The sequence below is a fragment of the Lissotriton vulgaris genome, chromosome 7 (assembly GCF_964263255.1).
Source record: "Lissotriton vulgaris chromosome 7, aLisVul1.2, whole genome shotgun sequence".
Taxonomy (NCBI): Eukaryota; Metazoa; Chordata; class Amphibia; order Caudata; family Salamandridae; genus Lissotriton; species Lissotriton vulgaris.
The window spans coordinates 1,116,013,578-1,116,033,201 of record NC_141695.1 but is presented as its reverse complement, the minus strand read 5'-3'; the positions used below and the strand labels follow the sequence as shown (position 1 = coordinate 1,116,033,201).

General features: G+C 42.5%; 1 protein-coding gene across 1 annotated transcript in view; it reads right to left on the bottom strand.

The window, feature by feature from the left end:
- Nucleotides 1–19,624, bottom strand: part of LOC147703006 (serine/threonine-protein kinase 32A-like) — a 717,281-nt gene that overhangs the window by 11,072 nt on the left and 686,585 nt on the right. Inside the window, exons 10-11 of the mRNA XM_086928864.1 lie at nucleotides 9,631–9,756; nucleotides 4,316–4,447 (exon numbers count right to left, since the gene is read on the bottom strand). Of these exons, the coding sequence (XP_086784990.1) occupies nucleotides 4,316–4,447; nucleotides 9,631–9,756 (258 nt within the window). The remainder of the gene's footprint in view (nucleotides 1–4,315; nucleotides 4,448–9,630; nucleotides 9,757–19,624) is intronic.

Genomic DNA, 19,624 nt, shown 5'->3' with positions numbered 1-19,624 from the left:
AAAACACATCAGCATTGATTGCAATCTCCTGCACTGTGACAAAGGCCCGCCGTTTTTGTTTAGTAACCGACCGTGAAACCCCACTTCTTCCTCTCTCCTGTAGACTGTTTAGGGCAAGCCTAAGGCCTTCTGTTTCCTACCAGGGCCGGCCTTAGGCATGTGCAAGCTGTGCACCTCCACAGGGCCACCAAACCCCAGGGGCCACCATGCCAATATATATCCTTAATATAATAATCCTCTGGGGATGGATACATATTTGCGTGGCGGCCCCTGGCAGTGATTTGTCGGCCTCCGGCTCTGTTCCACTTCCAAACACCCTAACCCCCCCCTCTCTTCACTGGCCTCCGCGCTCCACCCCACCCGGACCCTCTCTTCCGGGGCCCCCTACCTACGCTCCCTGCCCAGGGCCGCCATGAGCCTAGAGCCGCCCCTATTCCTACAGATTCTTCAGAACACCTAACGTTGGTGGGTGTACTGTAAATCTGGCACTTGGTTTCACAGTCTCACTCGTGGACAGTCTCAACTGCCCAGTGACTTTAATGAAGTTTTAAAGAAAGAAGAAACCTTAAGGTGCACCCACAACAACCGGCCTTTCAGAATGCTCCTTTATTTGATATGTGTTTGGGGGTCTGCAAAGTTATGCCGTTTACCAGAGGGGCCCTTTTAAATGTACACCTGTCAAGCAAGACCAGGCTCTGTTTTTCCTTTCCACTCGACAGAAGATTGTAAGATCGGCTCGTTAGTCCCTACTATGATGAGCGAACAGGCATTACCTGTGGCTTAAACTCTCTATTTCACCTCTTTCCATAGCTTGTTAGTAACTTTATTTGCTGTTTCTGCTTCACATTTTCTGCTCCCTTTCCTTGACAGGGACAACTAAGTTTTTCGGTGTGGTGCTTTCGTAGGAGTGCCATGGCATTGCCCCCTTGCGTGCCTGCAGTTGTGCATATTATATATATATATATATATGCAGAATAAAGGTGCATTTCATTATGACCCGGCCCAGCAGTGACTTCTATCACCATGGTGATGCCCGATGACGTACTGTGGACTGTTCCAAGCATAATGATTAGTAGCCACCCGATGAAATGAAGTACGCTTGTTAGTTTGGCCGTTTCGTTTTCCACGCCCAATTTGACAGGCCACTTCAGCTCTCCTCAACCTATGATCTACAAGTGAGCTGAGGGAACACCAACACAGCCTCCTAGTCCCTATGTGGGTACCGTGTCTGCCTGCCCTAGCCAACCCGGGTGCTTATGTCATGCTGTACACTAAGTGTGCCTACCGTGATCATATACTTGTATCTACACAGAAAGAGTTGCAGAATAGAAGAAAACCCTTATGAGTGGTTGGATTCCCATCAAACACGTAACCATGTTCAAACTTATCATCTGGGTTTCCAGCCTTCCATCCACCAACCCTCTTGATCATAGAGGGATGAACCGTGGATTATATCATGAAGTGGGTCTACAGAGGAGACCACAAAACCGATCAGGTATAAACAGACCCTATAGAAGTGCTCCTTCAAAAATGTGTTTATGTGGGAATAATAAGTGCAGTGCAAAGGTGTAAGTGAAAATTAAAAAGGATTTATAACAGAGAAATATTTTATTAGGGTATCTGTTATAACCCTAGTTAAAAACAGTGCATAAAGGCAGTTACATATGAGCGAGCATATTTTTAGTCAAAGCTCTAAGTGTTTACCTAATCATCGCATGCTCCGTGCATGCTCACATACGCTACAGATATTTTTGGCTTCATTTCTCTTGCTCTCATACAACAGGTGGCTTTTAAAGCAAAAACACTTATGCTCAATCTCTTCCCTCTTCCAGGTCAGAGATCAATGTCCGAAGGATTTGAGAAATTATACCCTATGAATCCATTTTTCACTAAATTGGAGTGCCTTCGTTATATTCATTTTCGACGATCACTTGAACTGAACATGAAAGGTGGTGATGGGTGTGGTTAAATTACACTGATAATTTACAGAATCTGCGAATGGTGTCTTTGATGGCAACATTTCGTCACTTTGTCAATCTCCTTAAGTGGGTAACATATTGTACAGTAGCCTTGTGCTTGTTATTTGTGAATGCATGTTAGCACATTTTGGATCAAATAGTTATATATTAATTGTTTCTCCAAGTCTTTTTCACTTTTATTGAAATTTTAAAGGTGTGTGGCCTTGCCTTAAAATGTTTTTAAAAAATTGGTTTAGGTTTGACATTAAAGTTTTCTGGCGACATCATAAACAATGGGCCAAAGGCCAATTGTTTTCTAAATGTCACCAGAACCCCAAGATGGCACTATAGAAACATATTACACATGTTATCTTTTATATATTTTTTATATTGCATGTTTATTTGGAGGGGAGGGCAGCTTAAATAGGATGTTTTCGTCACAGTGCTGCTAACAATAGGCACCAACTGGATTTAAATTTTGTTTATCTGTCCTGAATAATTTGCTGATAACACAATGGACAATAGTGAGGGCCAGTGATTTTATGTGATTCTTTGTATGCAGAATTTACCACATAATCATGGCATTACAGCATCTGCCACATGATTTACCACTTTATTGGTATATTTTGCAGATGGTACAATAAATGTAATTTCTAGCTACAATCATTGAAAATATTAGTACCGGAGAATGTGCAGTAGCAGTCGATGGTGGGAGTAGCTGCTGGGCGGTGAAGTGGGGAGGGGAGGGGCAGGGTGGGGGGTAGTAATCTATGGATTACGGAGGATTACAGGTAAGTAAACATATAAATAAAGAAAACGAATTTCATTGCGTGCACTGCATCACATTTGCGGATGCAGTGCGCACAACTAAATTAATTTTCTTTTTTTATATGTTTACTTACCTGTAATGCACCGTAATCCATAGATTACTAACCCCCACCCTGCCCCTCCCCCTCCCCACGTCATCGCCCGGCAGCTACTCCCACCACCGACTGCTACTGAGAATGTGCCACATACTTTTTTCTCCATGCCACTTAATCCTAATGCCATTGATGATGGTAATATTCTGCAGTCTGATTTGATGAATTGTCTTTATGAAGATAAAACCAATTTTTTCACCGAGAACCCTGAAATCTTTTCGATATTTCATGGCTCCCAGTGAAATATTTGGGTTTTTATACTACTGCATTTACTGTAATAATAGCACCCACATATTTAAATGAAATTCACACATTTTGAGAAATTCTCGATTGCTGAAATATGCAAGTTCTCTGATATTTGCAATTGTGGGAAATGGTTTGCATTTCCAGATACTAAATGGGGACTGTGTGCTCATAAATTTGAGAACACTTTCAAATTTACTTGAGGGTAGGTGCATTCTTGGCAAAGTTTCTTACACTTGTTCCACACCTTTGTAATCATATTTAACTCCTCTAACTTTTGTCATTGTGCTCCTTTCTCCCTGTGAAATTGATTCCACTATGAAGAGTAAGCAAATTTGTAGGGGAGCATTAAATTTGTGTTATTTACTTCTGTTTAAATTAGCAAGAATTTTAATAATGACTTGAAATTACATTTTTTATTGTCAAAACTGCCAGTGTGAAATGTGCCCTTACATCCATTTTGAATGCATATTGCGGTAAAAAAAAGAGCAAAAAAAAAAAAGCTAGCATCACAAACACCAGCCACTCACATTCAAGTTGTTTGCCTGTTTCTTTACACTTGCACAAACATGTGCATGTAATTACATGAAGTGGTGTAGTGGCATAATTTTAAGGGAATTTCTCATAACAAAGAGTAGTGTGAGATTATCGAAATGACACAGATTATGCCCCGGTGACAGAAAATTCCCCCGGTATTACGAATTGTGCAGAATTTAGGAATTTCAAAATAGTGAAAATATTTATTGAAGAAATTGATCAGCCAATTACTTTCTTGAAAAACTCATATGTAATGGACAAAACACATGAGCTTCTAGCTTGTAAGTCTAACCTGACATGATATTTATACATTTTAACTCTTTGATGCCAACTCACTACTATATTATTAAAATAATAATATCTCAAATAACTACTACATGAATTTACACTGACTCAAAAATCAAGCTAAGTAAAGTTCTAATTTAATTTAAACTTTAGTGTAAATTCACTCAGTGAATTTTGCTGTAACTCCGAGAAATATTACCAAACAGGAATAAACTTGAAATGCAGCCTTGTTGAAATAAGATGGACGGCACATCATTTCCTTGTGTCTGACAGATTAAACTTTGGCTTTATTGAGCAAGTGCATTACATGTTGGTCTTCAGTGAAATTACAGAAGGCTATAAACCTATCATGGGAATGCAGTGGACACTCACCTGTGCATGGGAGCGACTCTTCCCTGTGTCCTTAACTTTCTTGGCGAGTCTCTTCTTCTTCTTGTGGAGAGGCTTGGACTCCAAGATCATTTCCTCCAGCTCAAATGTTGGGTCACAGTTCAGACGGCCCTTCTGAAGAGTAAAGGTCAGACTGTCAGCTAGTTGCAATTTGATTCTCTACCAACATCTCAGATATGGGGTTTAAGTCCAAGCCAATTACTCAGATGGTAGACTATGGTTTACTACCACTATCCTTTATCAACCTAGGCAAACACCATTATTCATTTCTGATAATTTCAATATCAAGAGCTGGCTTCAATCATATTCACGTGAATTACTATAGTGTTTCATTCATCACACTGTTATGTTCTGTGTTGTTACTCAGGGTGTACTTCGGGAACCAACTCTGTGGTATTTGCCGTGTGTGCAATCATTCAAGGCTTTGGTAATTTAGGAAATAACACATGCAGTTCCTTAGCACAGTAATCACTTGTGGCCGCTTGTCCTTCAATGTTCCAGTTGAAGCTGAGGCATATTGTGCTCTTATTGTTGAACCAGAAGCGGCTGTATAGTTACAGTGTTATCTGTGCCTGCTTTTGTCTTCTGTTGTGATCTGATCACAACAGAAGGCAAAGCCAAGGGTAGTACAACATTTTCTTCCTCCTTTTTCCCTTTTTGGAATGTCTCTGTCTTCCTGTGGGTGAAACTCTGAAGATGAATGGCTGTTGTTTGCAGGGGGTGGAAACCACCACTCATTTTAAATGATAGGGTCTTTCATCATCAGAGTTTGACCCACAGTAAGACAGTGATATGCTGAAAAGGGAACAAGGAGGAAGAAAAATACAGGAAAACAGTGACAAAATGAGAAAGCAGAATGAAAAAGAACCAGCAAGATAGGAGTCCAAGTGATGGGTGGCGGAAAAAATGCAGTTTTAGGCCCTGATTACGAGTTTGTCGGCCTTCCTGTAGGACCGCCACCAGGGCGGTGCAGGAAGACTGCCAAGTCTGTGGTGAAACCACCCACCGAATTCTGAGTTCAATCCAGGGGTGGCGGTGTGGCAGCAGTGGTCTCATGGCAGCGGGTATGTTTGGCTCAGAGGAGAGCCTAAACAGCATATCATAGTCGTGCACCTTTTGAGGGGGAGGGGGGCACATCCTGTGCCCTCTGCACGCATTCGCTGTTGTGGGCTACTTTCCATTCCTTTCCGCCAAGCACTTCATCCTGAGATCCCTCTTTTTTTTAATGCTTGGTGGAAAGGCAGGTCGGATTCTGCTTGGCGGTGATGGCATTGCCACTGCAATTTCTGCCTGCTTTCCCCAACACCGCAGGATCCTGGATCCTGGATCCTGGTGGTGGCAGCGGTCTTGTGGCAGTCCCACCACCATGATCGTAATACGGCAGTTGGACCGCTGTAGTGGTGGCAGTCGGACCACCACCATGAGTGTGCGGTCCCAATGCCGCTATACTTGTAATAAGGCCTTTAGTATTCAGCAACACCTGTGTTCGGCAAACCCAACATTTGGCATCTCTGGTGATGGACTCCTCAAAAGTACGTTTGTATCCTACATCTATTTTTGAAAATATAAATTAGGCAAAGGCCATGGAAATGCATTGCCAGCCACAGCTTGTGGCCGTGAAGTTGTAGCGTCAGTACGCCTGCATCTGTTATCTAGCTGTACTTGGAGAACCCTGGAGTGGAATCTATCCCAGCTTAAGCTGAACATGGAGTTGGAAAGTGATGAGGACAAAAATGATGTGCCACACACTATGTCAGCTATGAAATAAAATATAGACAAGTTGAAATGAATGAAATGAATGAAACTTATATAGCGCACGACTTACCCTGGGGCATCTCAGCGCTTGCTTAGGGAACCCGTCCTGGTATTCCCCTGTGAGATAACCCTGGCAGGGTATCCACAAGGTGAAAGCCAGGCATCCCGCTGCGAGGGGCCGTTGTGGAGATTAAGCAAGCTATTGCCCAGAGTCGCAGAGTGTGAACCCGTGAGTCGAGGAGGCACCGGAGCGAGAATTAACGAGTCCGTGGAATTTTTGAGCCCAAGACCCGCCGAGGCGGGGAATTGAACCCTGGTCCCGGGCCGAACTCAGGCTCCAGGTCTGCCGCCTCTAACCCCTGAGCCACACTTCTCCCCAAGTTGGCAGACACATGCTGCAAGCAGATTTATGGCGACATTGCTAGTGGATGGCTTGCTTTCTTCTCACTTGGTCTTCCCCTTGTCATCCCTTGACCCACTCAACCCCTCTTCAAGTCAAGAGAATGGATGTCCTAAACATGTCCACTGAAATCAATGCCAGCATCCAACACACAGATATAATCCCTCTGCAGCCCCACAGTAGCACGCAAGGTATACTAAATCCTCTTCCACACCCAGTGCAGCAGAGGGATAAAGTAACAAAGAAACAAGAGGTGAGGCATCAGACCCATGATAGGGTGAAAGTCCAGTTCTATGGTTAGGACAACCCCAGGAAACAGATGCTTGACCCAATCTTTGGCCCTGTCACAATAGAGAGGGAAAGATGCATTCTGCATTAAGGCATACAGGCTATAGTGCTGCAGTATTTGCTTCATGTTTCTAGTGTAGTGTGTTCTGCAATAACTCACATAATAAAAAGATTTTGCTTTGATATATATTCTCCGTTCAAGAAGATATGCACCTCCGTCACCTACTTAGATTGGTATGTAAAGTGGAAACAACGGCCTTCCCTTTTGCCTTCGCGTGGCAGTTCATGCACAGATGGCACCTCTCTTCCCATCGCCCATAGTGAGCCCCGGAGGCAATGCTCAAAGCCCTTTATCCCGTGCCTTTGATTTCGTCCCAGGAATGGACCATCTGCCACCATGACAGGATCTACATACCAGCCACGTATGGTTGATGGACAAGGATATTACGAAGGGCATGCATGCAGAGTGAAGATGTTTTTGAAGTAAGGCACACATTCAAGTCCCACTTCTCCTTTCCAGAACGCAGGGAGTATACTAGTGAATATTTATTTATTTATTTTGAAAGTTTTATAGAGCGCGAACAAGATCCTCACGGATATCAGAGCGCTTTACACACGTATGGGATATAAAGACAAAAGAATAATTAACAAGGCATTTTGTGCAAAGAAGAGCAAATGGTTATCCATAGAGTCAAGGCAAGGTAGCAAAGGTGCATAGGTGGTTTGGCCAGTCATTGTCATAAAAGGAAATATTATGAGTCTCGCGATTTCCTTAGCCTATATTCATGTGAATTTAGCCAAGAGGATCGATTTTACTTATTTTTTGAAGGATGCCGTGGATGAGATAAGTCTGGTTTCTGGAGGGAGGGCATTCCAGATCCTTGGCTGCATCCCTGAGAAGGAGTGTTTATTTGTTTTTTTCTTGTGGAGTCTTTGTGGTTTCATAAGAAGATTTTCTGCACTTCTTGTGGCTCTTGAGCCACCCGAGATTGTCAATTTCTGAGCGAGGTAACTGGGCGAGTTGTGGTGTATAGCCTTGTGTGTCATGCACGCGATTTTCAGGTGTATTCTAGCTTCGTATTTTAGCCAATTCAAGGATTTTAAGTCAGGAGAGATGTGTAAGCATTTTTTTGAGCCAGTGATGAGTCTCGCTGCAGCATTAATAGAGGCTCTTAGGGGTGCGGTTGACGATATGGGGAGGCCACAGTGCGCGACACTTCCATAATCTACTCGAGGGATAACTAGGGCTTGGACTGCAGTCCTGAAGTCATTGGCTGGGAGGAGGGGTTTCAGCTTCCTAAATGTATTGATTTGGAAATTAGCTTCCTTCGTTGCATTGCTGATATGATGCTGCATATTGAGATTGCAGTTGAGGGTTATGCCTAAAGATTTTGCTGAGTCCACGATGGTAGGTTGAGTGTTGAGTGCAGTGAGATGTTTCAGCCAAGCCTGAGTGATGGGGACTTTGGCGGGAGGTGCTATTAGAAGGAATTCCATTTTAGAGCGTTAAGTTTGAGATGATTCTCTGCCAGCCATGTCTGTGTGTTCCTAAGCATTGTGTTGAGTAGTTTGATGTCTTCAGGGGTTTGCATTTTAAGGTAGAGTTGGGTATCGTCTGCGTACATGTGAAATTGCACATTAGATGCTTGAAGCAGTGCGGTGAGTGGTTCCATGACTAGATTGAACAATGTTGGGGATAGGGAGGATCCTTGTGGAACACCTAGTCCCACAATGACCAAGGGATGGAGGTGATCTGTGTTCTGTCAGCAATATTGAGTGTATTTCACAGCGACGGTCTTATCATAGGCGCAATGAAAACAGAAAAGAACTGAAGGTCCACTAGAGGTGCTCCGTAAACTACACGAGAAACTTCTGCAAATATAGCACATCTATACCACAGCACCACGGTTTTGTCCTGCATACACAGAATTTTTGGCACACTGTATCCAGGCAATCAAAATGCTTATAGCACAATATGCACGTTCAACAATCCACACACCCCATCAATCTGTCCTCATTGAAATTATCGGGAAGTGAAAGGAAAATGGTGAAATGCAGTTACCACACTTCCTGCTCTCTTCCCCCGGGCAGTTTAATATCCGGAATCCGACTTTTGAAGTTTGCAACAGGGAATAATGTGAAATCAAACATTTTTCCTATTCCATCATTACCTGGTACACATTCCTTTAGGTGATACCTGGAAGGTTTTACCGGGGAAGAGGGTGTAGGGAATGTTACAAGTCAACAATGCAAAATACCCCTCTGTGAATCTGAAATCGGTCACAACCTTTGTCAAGGATGGGTCATGGAAGCTCATCTTGCTTTGAGAGCAGCCCCCAAACCCTGCAGCTCATCAGAATAATACCAGAGGGGCACAGTCCAGTGCTGCCCTGAGGCAATCATTGTGCAGCATTCGCCTTTAGGAGTTTGTGTCTCTGCCTAAAGTCATTTGCTTTGCTTCCCATTGGTCTGCTGGGCCATTTTGGGCACAACACATGAACACCCACTGCATGCGGTAAGCATCTTTATGCGGAAAGAGGTAAGACCTTCCAGAAAAATATCAGCAAGTTAACTTCCAAGAGCCAAGAAAAGGTGCTTGACAAGCTAATGGCTTTAAGGCAGACAAATAAGTACACAAAACGGCAGCGTGATTTCAGCCTCCCACCATGTGCCCACACCTTAACCTTCCTTTCAACATTAAAAAAACATTAGGCTGGTTTCAAGAACGGGCGCATCTAGTGGTAGATAATTCTTCAACTGAACATTGCAACCTGGGAAGTCACCAAAGAAAATCTTTGATGAATTGGCCCTTCAACATGTCTTTGCCTGTTCCTCTTTATAGCGTTTTCCTTACCATTGGAGTGAATGCTGGGACTATACTCTTCTCTAAAACAGCATCCCAGTTCACATCAGCGAGGTAGGGAAAGTCTTGAATGTCAGTCAACTTGGAAAATCGCTCTTCTGGATTGGGATCTAGCAGCTGGGAATGGAGAGAAGAATACAAAGCACTTATTAAGGACACCTTCATAGACAAGGGAGCAGGTCAGTTAAAAATCTACGAAGTTTTTGCAACTTGGCCACGTAAAGATGCCAGGATCAGTCTGATGCAGGCTAGGAGAGTTATTTTTAAGTTGCTTTCTAAGCCCAATGACACATAAATAACTTCCCTTTTTCTTTATGCAAAAAATATACTCTTTACCCACTTCTTCTTTCTAATAGAGTTACAGAAAGGTGGTGTACACTAATATTCCATAGGTTTAAAAAAAAAACATCCTTGACATTGCCTTCTGTGAGGCTGAGCCCAAGCGTTCTGGTATTTCAGCATGTGGAATCACAAGCTATTGGAAAACCACACCCAAGCACAGTTTTTCATGGTGTGGAAAGTGGATGTAGTTCTAGGAAAGTGTTAGTGGCAGACGCACTGCTCGGTCCCACCAATCATCACCAGCACCAAGGGGAGCATGTAACAGTGCCCCACACTGACCTAGAGGCTGGCTTTCCCTCAACACTCTCCAAGGTCTTCACTGACCACATTATCAGTGCAGGTGGTAAGTTAGAATCGAAAAGTTCCCTGAATAGGAGATATGCATGTGGAAAAAGACCTAGTTATTTCAGATCTGTCGGGTATTCACAATTTCAGGGACTCAAACTTGAAATAGCAGGGTGCAGGGGAATAAATACCTATGTGAATCAATGATTCCAGCCCTGTTAATCAGATCTGCACCAAACAACTCATACTTGGGAAGGCCCTTATAGAGTGGGTGAAGTTTAACAAAAAAAGTAGATGGTTAGAAATTCTTTCCATAGTTAGTTTTGCAGGATAAAAAGCTCTCAAAATGAATATTTGGTGGGAATAATCTGCAGTACTAAATATGCATTGGCAGGCAATTCCAGTGGAAGGCAAAGTTCTGCTATGGTGAAAATTGTGACATTTGTCACCAATGGAAAGCTTCTCAGATGTATCATTTCACACACTCTTAGTTTCACATCAACATGGTATCATTTCTATTTTGATATCACTTTGTTAATTTTCAAACTAGAATTTTCCCGAATATTTTGTCTACGGCTAGCTCTGTGGCTCAGTGGTAGCTGCTGAGCCATGTAGAGAATATCACAACATATCTATTATATATTGGAGCTGGCAGTGCAGTGGGTTGCATAAGGCACAGTGGCCAGTGGCACATAGAGGAATGTCATAGACTGGCATTTTTACATCAGTAGTATCAAAATGGCACTCAGAGTTTGCCACTAGACAGTGTCTGAAATTGAATCCGCACCCAGTCTCTAGGCACAGAGACTAATATTGTTTTAGTTTAAAATGTGATAGAGGAGCCCTGGGTTACCACAGAGTAACACTGTAAGTAAAAGTCCTTGTCTCAGCTGAGTACCATTCAAAATGCATCATCTTTGAATTGAAGTCCTCATTTTCCTACAGAGAGAACATTGTTTAATTGCTAACAGGGAACTCTACACAATATCCAAACTCCTGTTTACCCTTACAATAAAGGGATGTTTGTATACGTTGCAAAAAAGTAGAAATGGCATTCAGGAGACTCAAGGCTTATCAGTTGTCATTAATAATAGTATATATCTTTAACGCTTAAGACCATACAGACATAGATGAACAAGAACATGTTCTGCATAGATGTCACAAAAAAAAATCCTGATTGTAGGAACCTTAAGAGCGGAAGGATAGCTCGGTTCTGAACATCTCACTCAAAGAATGTAGGACAAGAACGTTCCCACCGTAAGACATGTTCATGTGAGTCAGTTACCCGTGGACAAACTTTTCTTTGATGCCCCAATCACACATCAATCAGATATCATGTTTATAAAGTAGTCATTAATTATTCCTATATCAGACTTTGGCAATGCCCTTTTAAAAGACATTATAGGCTTCCCTTTGAGAAAGATTCAAACTGCCCAAAAGGCTTCTTCCAGAGTCATCTTAACTGCTGGATGGGCTTCCTCAAGCTTCCTGCCAACTACCACCGCCATTTCAAAGTTGTGGCCTTGAGATGCATATCCCTGCACATCAGGGCCTTCACATATGTACCCAGTCTTGCAATCCTTACTAAATATAGGCCCAAGGCCATGGCAGTAATCTAGCCTGGACTTAATTCTACCTTTGGGGTACAGATCTTCTTCTTCAGGTGGCAGCTGGTGTCCAGCCATAACAAAATTCTTCTGCAACTTCCTTCGTACTCAACAGAAATGCAGATATTCCACTTCTTCACAAAACAGTTGTAAGGATAGCAACGTTGTTTTACCTATTTCCTATCCCCTCTTGATTTTGATTCACAATGAATAACACCTTGAGATGTATGTAATGTGTTGTACATTACAAACTACCAAAATAGTTAACAGATATAAATAAAGACGTCCAAAAAAACAATCTTGTTACCATTAAGTTACCAATAATAAAACGTTTTTATTAGTCTGTAGGATCACGATTAAATTGTGCGTTAAGTTTTGTAGATTTAGATATAGTTATGTTTTTGTATTTAGATTTTTATTGCATTATGTTTGGATTCGTTTTTGAAGTTTTAGTTAACTGAATTCATATTAGAGTTACTTTACATTTTTTGCAGTTGTTTAATTTAGGTTTACTATTTTCTGTTTCAATAATTTGCCTATTTTTGTTTATTTTGAAGATGCTGGGTAATATTGGAATTTTAAGGGGGGGGGGGGACTTTGTACACCTCAGTATTAATTTTGAGGAGGTCTCAGTCACTTAATTCTTTTTGAACATCAGTCCAATAAACCCTGGCTAGGTGTTAGCAGCTCGTGCATCTTAGTGTGCAAACCAAAATGGGAGCTGATAGCAAAATTTCTTTGAGATAGTCCTCCAACACTCATTGGTGTTGGTGTTGTTTTGTCATTGTTTTAAATGTATCTGTACACTTATAGGTAATATGCATGATGGTGCTGGTGGTATGGCTGCTTACCTAACTGGTTGTGGTTAATAGTGTGAAATGGAATCAGTATGTTTAATTTTTGTGACATCTGTTTTGGCTCATAGGTGTCTGTTTATATACAGCCAAATATGGGAGTGATACTTCTTTATAAGGTTCAACCGAAATATGGTTTACATACATGCCCCTGATTTGTGCCACACAGGCCAGATAGCCACATGCACCTTTTCACTATCTTATTTAAAACAAATTCCACACATATAAAAATGTATTATGTAGCATAAGAGAAACCCTTCTCCTTTGGGCAGGAGGAACCGAGACCCCATGGCAAGCAGCAGGTTCCGCCATGTAGGGATACTGACTTGCTGAGGCACAACTTGTACAGTCAGTTTTCTATGTTTGCATGGTTAGACTCTGTGTCAATTGTAAGTTAAAATATGACTTTTACTCTTTGCACTAGTGGAATAACATATTAAAGGTCACAATAATCAACATCGCATGAGTTGGTCATGTGAATGGAAAGTTATTGGGAATTTCCAGATGCTGCTGTGGAGTCTTCACAACATTCTTTACAATGTTCTAAAATGTTTTATCCCCTGAACTTGTTGTAGCTGCTCCATTATCCCTGCTGCCCTAGAGTCAGTTGTCTCATGATACTTCTCTAGGGTGCCTCATCACATTCTGCAGCACTTTGTTCTGCCTCCTGCACACTATCAGGACCTGCCTAGGTGCCGAGGGTGGAAACCGCGGCTCATGTTTGCTTTGGAGATGTGACAGGTTGGTGTGAGAACCAGTTTTTGAGTAAGCATTAGGGCAGTATTTCAGGCACTGTATTCCCTTTTCCTTTACTATGTAGGGTTCAGGTGCTCGGGAGGTAGGTGCTGTCCCTGACAATTAGCGATGGAACCTACTGTGACTCAACATTGTAGGATCATCTTTATTGAATTCAGTAGCTACCATCACCAAAGTAACGCCAAAGTAACCCCTACTTCCTTCCCACCTACCTCAGACATGTTTGGAGACAGAGGACACATTTGTGTGGGTATTTGACAGAAGTGACACTGAAAGTCATAACAAGCAACGCATAGTTAAATTAGGCCACACAACAGCTCAATGTAGGCCTCTCCATGTCCTCTAGTGCAGGGTCAGGCAAAATTATCCTGAACCTTAGCGAATTGATTCTCACTTGTGTAACAGTCATTGCCAATTAAACAGAATTTCGAAAGAAATATCACAATGTTTCTCTCTCCATCTCTCATTGTCTAACTCTCTCTCTCCCTCTCTCTCGGTAAAACCATAACATTGATATATATTATTTGCAATAACCACAGGACGAATGTGCAATAACCAAAATGCTAATGTGTAATAACCACAATACTAATCCAAATACTACGCACCCAAATGTATATTTATTTTCATCACTTAGCCTTAAAACCCTGTATGATTTCTATAATAAAGATGAACCCCAACTCCCTTGATGGCCTGGATGCACAAACACATATGTACCTCGGGTTGTCAGGCTACAGAAACTATGTTACATTTGCAATAACTGCAATACTAATGAAAGGATATACTCATTGTGTCATCCACCATATAGATGCTTACCATGGTGAAACAATTTCTAATGTGACAACTCTGGATTCATTTTCATCAATTGCATTAAGGTATCTTTAGAAATACTCCTCTGCCTATGGGACCATGACTAAAACCCAACGTTATGTAATATGACTTTACTTAAATTGCAATATTTTGTTGTTCTTTGCAAATAGCACCGACACCATTAAACACACTGGACATTTTAAATCCAAACCTTAAGGTAAACTGCTACATACATGAGTGACCACTACAAAACAAAACGTTTTACACCGCTATTGTAACTAGAATATTTCTTGTCAACTAGGCCCCATTTCTGAGGAGACCAAACACTCACTAGGGTTAAAATGCTTTGGGACCTTTCTCGGAGGATAGCTACCTTTCAACCTACCCCTGGGACAATTAAAGAACTGTTATGTTATCAGTGTTTTTATCGCACACTAATCGCAAGTGAGGGTATCCTGGCACTCTGTAGCTGGTCTGTGAAGCCATCCCACTGGCCTTACTTGAAAAGCAAGGTATAGCTTCTTACGAAATTCAAGAAGAGAGGAGGAGACTCTGATGTGTTGAGGGAGGTCATCCTAGGATTTTGGGACCAGGTACGAGAAGGCCTGGCCCCCTTCTTTGCTTTTGTGTATGTATGGGGTGCTAGTGAGAGACTGGCAGAGCAGAGGTGTGTGAAGGTTGGTGTAAGTGAATATGACTGTTCAGGTAGGCAAGGTCAGAGTTATGGAGAACTGTCCTGCCAATAAGAATATTCTGTCCTACATCCCATGATATATTAATTATTTCCAGAAACCAATTTAACTTGTGAATGGACTTAAGGTTCATATACAATGTTGTTTTTTAATGCCTATGACCAGAAAAATTGACACTTGTAATGTACAGTGCCGGCTTTTGGGCGGTGCGAGCGGTGCCACCGCACCAGGTGTCAAGGTAAGAAGACAAACTGAAAGTGAAAGTAGAGAGCGGAGTTCTGCTCTTTGTGCGTAGATCAATTAAATAAAAGTCCCCGAACGTTCACGCCAAAACTTTTATTTTTTTTCTGATTCATAAGCAGCATATGGGGGGCATAAAAGCGTGTCTCCTGATCTGTTTAACACTGTTTTCTCTTTTCTATTTCTACGACGTTTAACATTATGGAATAGACAGAGGGACAACAGTGTTCGACAGTGCAGGCTTTTGGGCAATGTGACTGGTGCCAATTTCAGAGCACGAATGGCGCCCCCTGACCTTGGCACCTGGTGCGGCGGCACCGCACACACTGCCAAAAAGCCAGCACTGCCCCCATGGGCAGCCAAAGGGCTAGCTACGTCACTGGATTGATTGTCTCTGTGTAATATTTGTCATGTAATAGGGTCTGACACACTAAACTGGTATGAGTGGTGCTATAAAACTATTTTAATGCATATCTGAGAGAGTAGTTATGAAGAGTTGAGGGGCACTGTTGAAGAGTGGCAGTGAGGGAATGCCTAACAAAGGTGGTCATTGGGGGGCGCCACCAAACATTGCTGCACGGGGCACCACCAGTGCTAAAGCCGCCCTGGTAATGCACATTTAGTCTTGCTCATTGGTGATGGTGTCTTTCTAGCATGGTTTTGCTAATATTTTCATACGTAAATTCTACATGTATAATTGCTGTCAAAACGTTGGTGTAAACAAGCCAGCTGTTTAACCTTTGTGTTTTGTACTGTGTTGTGAACAGTGAAAAATGAAGATAACATTATACAAGAGATTTATTGTTTTAAAAAACAATTAAAAATATTGAGCAATACTATTTCATAATATGAAATAAAACTTTTAGCTGTTGTGAACAGTGAAAAATGAAGATAACATTATACAAGAGATTTATTGTTTTAAAAAACAATTAAAAATATTGAGCAATACTATTTCATAATATGAAATAAAACTTTTAGCTCTCTATTACAGGAGTGAGTAAACTTCCCATTTCGGCCACAACCTATTGGTGTAGTCAATTCAGAAATAGCAAGGAATGATTTATCCCCAGATATTTCTTCTAGAATATTTAAGCGACATATGTAGGGGAAGCGCGGCCTGCAAAGAAGGAATAAAGCTTCAAACAGGGATTCATGTTGTTATTGCTCATTTTGGGGGAAATATCGGAATAACAGTACGGTATTCTCGGATACCAGATGCAGCAAATATGGTGATACTGGTACTTTCAGGTGAAGGAAAACGCACAGAAGAGTTCCGCACATCTTGGAATCAGGGACCTGGCACTATCTTACTCCAGCCTCAGTAGCAATAGGCAGACAGCATGCCATCCTGCATTCCTTGTCGCTTTTCCAACGATGACACAAGAACCACCAGCTCTGGAACTTTTAAAACTGTTTGAATTCTTCGATCGCTAATAAATTTAAGGATTTACAGTTTCTCAAATCAATCAAAAAGATCAAGTGAGTCGGGGTTAAGCAGCCTTTCACACTTGGATCTATTTTTTCCGTCAACTGAGGAATACAAAATCCAGGGGCGGTGGGTGACATTTGAAAGTGGTGGGGCGCAAAGTGATTTGCATACAGCACCATAGCGAGCGAGCGCAGCGATCGAGCCCGAACCCCAAAAGGGGGGTTTGGGGGGATAACCCCCCCCCAGAAAATTTTGAAAAAAAAGAATAAAAATCGTGCATTTTCAAGCAAATTTGAGAAAGCAGGAAGGTTAATAAAGCAATTGTGAAAGTGCAGTTATTACATTAATAGATGGCATAACATAGGTAGCTGCTTATTCAGTATAACCACAGAGCTTCATACATTCCATCCTATTATGCTCAGACTGAATCCTGTCACCAGGCCAACTGGCTGACTTTCAAGAACAGGACCGTATTCAAACCACTTACATGGACATACAAATCAGCAAATGACATGGCATTCAACCTACTCTCTGACACCCTACCATGCTACACACCAACTCGGAACTTTAGATTCACCAATCACAACTTTCAAATCAGCAAATGGCACGGCTCCCAACACCCTCTCTGACACTCTACCATACTACACACCAGATCAGAACCTTAGATCCACCAATCACAACCTTCAAACAACACCAAAGCCACTATGTATGCCTCCTAGTTCTGGGACTTTTACATCTCTGTCCTTCTACACTGAAACTCCACATCACCCAATATGTGGCCCATCCAATCTCTGCAGGAATTTCAGATGGCATTGAAAAGACATGTGCCTCAAGGAAAAAGCACAGCGGCATGGCGGATGTCGACAATGGCATTTAAAGAACGTGCAATACAAAATAACGTTATATGGGCAAACATTTTTGTTGTTTTCCCCAAACATTTTTTATTAAGTAAATAGAACACTATGAGCGATCCGTACAGGAGAGCTGCATAATTGTGACCGATTGACTACAATCAACAATCAAGGGGAGAGGATGTAGCCTTTCGGCTAGAGTGGTCGGCTTCGAAGCTGGGTAACCTGGTTAGAGTCTCAGCAACAACACTCTACATCCTGTGATTCAGGGCAAATCACTTAATCTTCCCGTGCCTACCAATAAAAAAATGAAGGTGTTCATCTATAACGAAACTGGTGCTCATGTAAAGCGCTCCGATAACCGATGTCTCAGGTCTAGTTCGCGCTATATAAAACTCAAAAAAGAAAAAATCTGAACTTCAAGGTCTGCTTAGCCATACAATAGGACTATTGAATGATCAAATTATACAGTTCCTACACACGGTCACTGCGAGGAACCTATGAAGCAATGACTGATGACTCATATGCCTTCCCCATAGGCCTATACACCCAGGAAGCAGCACGTGACTCTTGCTGTAGCTACTCTGCGAGTCACTCTTGTGGAATGCTCAAGAGGAACTGACCCTTTTCTAAGCGGAACAGCTTTGAAAAACCCGGAAAGAGAATGAGCTTTACTCTGTAATGCTAGGAGTGTTGTCTTTATATCTTTGGCACCTCACCTGTTCTAGGGCCCTCCGGTACGCATGCTTGAGCCTGGAACTTCCCATTATCAGAATAAGTGAGTGGATGTGGTTGTCTGCTTGTTGGTCTCTGGTGTTTGTGGCTGTGTGCATGTGTGAGTATGGTTGAGTTTACATGTGCTGGTGTTTGTGGCTGTTTGCATGTGTGAGCAGGTTTGCGTTTACATGTGCTGGTGTTTTTGGCTGTTTGCATGTGTGAGAATGTTTGAGTTTACATGTGTTTGGGAAAAGAATTACAATCAATGCAATGAACTCCCCACTGTATTTATGTCCTGAGTAATTTGCCACAGCCGCCTGTGCACTGAGATATCTACACAACAATATTAACCTCCTCCCTGCAGCTAGGCAAGATGCAGAAATGCAATTTCATAAAAACTCATACTCACAGGCCTTGGGGATAGCATTTATACCAGATAAAAGCCAGCCACTCTGTTTCTATTAATGTCAGATTTCTGCATCCGTTATCTCTCTAGAGGAACCATGACCAAGGCTGAGAGGTAAAGTGGGCGTAAAATTAGACTTTAAATTTGCTTTTGAAGTGAGATGAAATCCAAATATTGGCAAAGCGAATGTGTTTGACTTTTATAGTAAATACAGATACACACCATCCAAGCACATGTTGACTCGACATAGATGATACATGCATGTAAACATCCATGCACTCTCAGACTAACACACCTATAGTACCACATGCATACATACCATCGGGCAGACCCCCATGCCGACAGAACAACAGACCCCAGGCAAACAGAACAAGAGACCCCCCCCCACACACAGAACAACAGACCCCCATGCACACAGAACAACAGACCCCCATGCACACAGAACAACAGACCACCCCAGGGACACTGAACAACCGGCCCCCTGGCACACTGAACAACCGGCCCCCTGGCACACAGAACAACAAACCACCCCAGGCACACAGAAAAACCGGCCCCCAGGCACACAGAACAACAGACCGCCCCAGGCACACAGAACAAGAGACCCCCAGGAACATAGAACAGACCCCCCCACACACAGAACAACACACACCCCCATACACACAGAACAGCAGACCCCCAGGCCGACAGAACAACAGACCCCCAGGCACACAGAACAACAGACCCCCATGCACACAGAACAACAGACCCCCATGCACACAGAACAACAGACCCCCATGCACACAGAACAGACCCCCATGCACACAGAAAAACAGACCCCCAGGCACACAGAAAAACAGACCCCCAGGCACACAGACCAACAGAACAGACCCCCAGGCACCAAGTTCCCTATTCCTAATGAGCAGCAGTTCATGTTAGTAAACGGAACGCGTGTCACGTCGAATCGGACAGCTGGAGAAAAACAGATCGGGTGTGCCCTCAGTCCTGGTGACAAGGCCACAC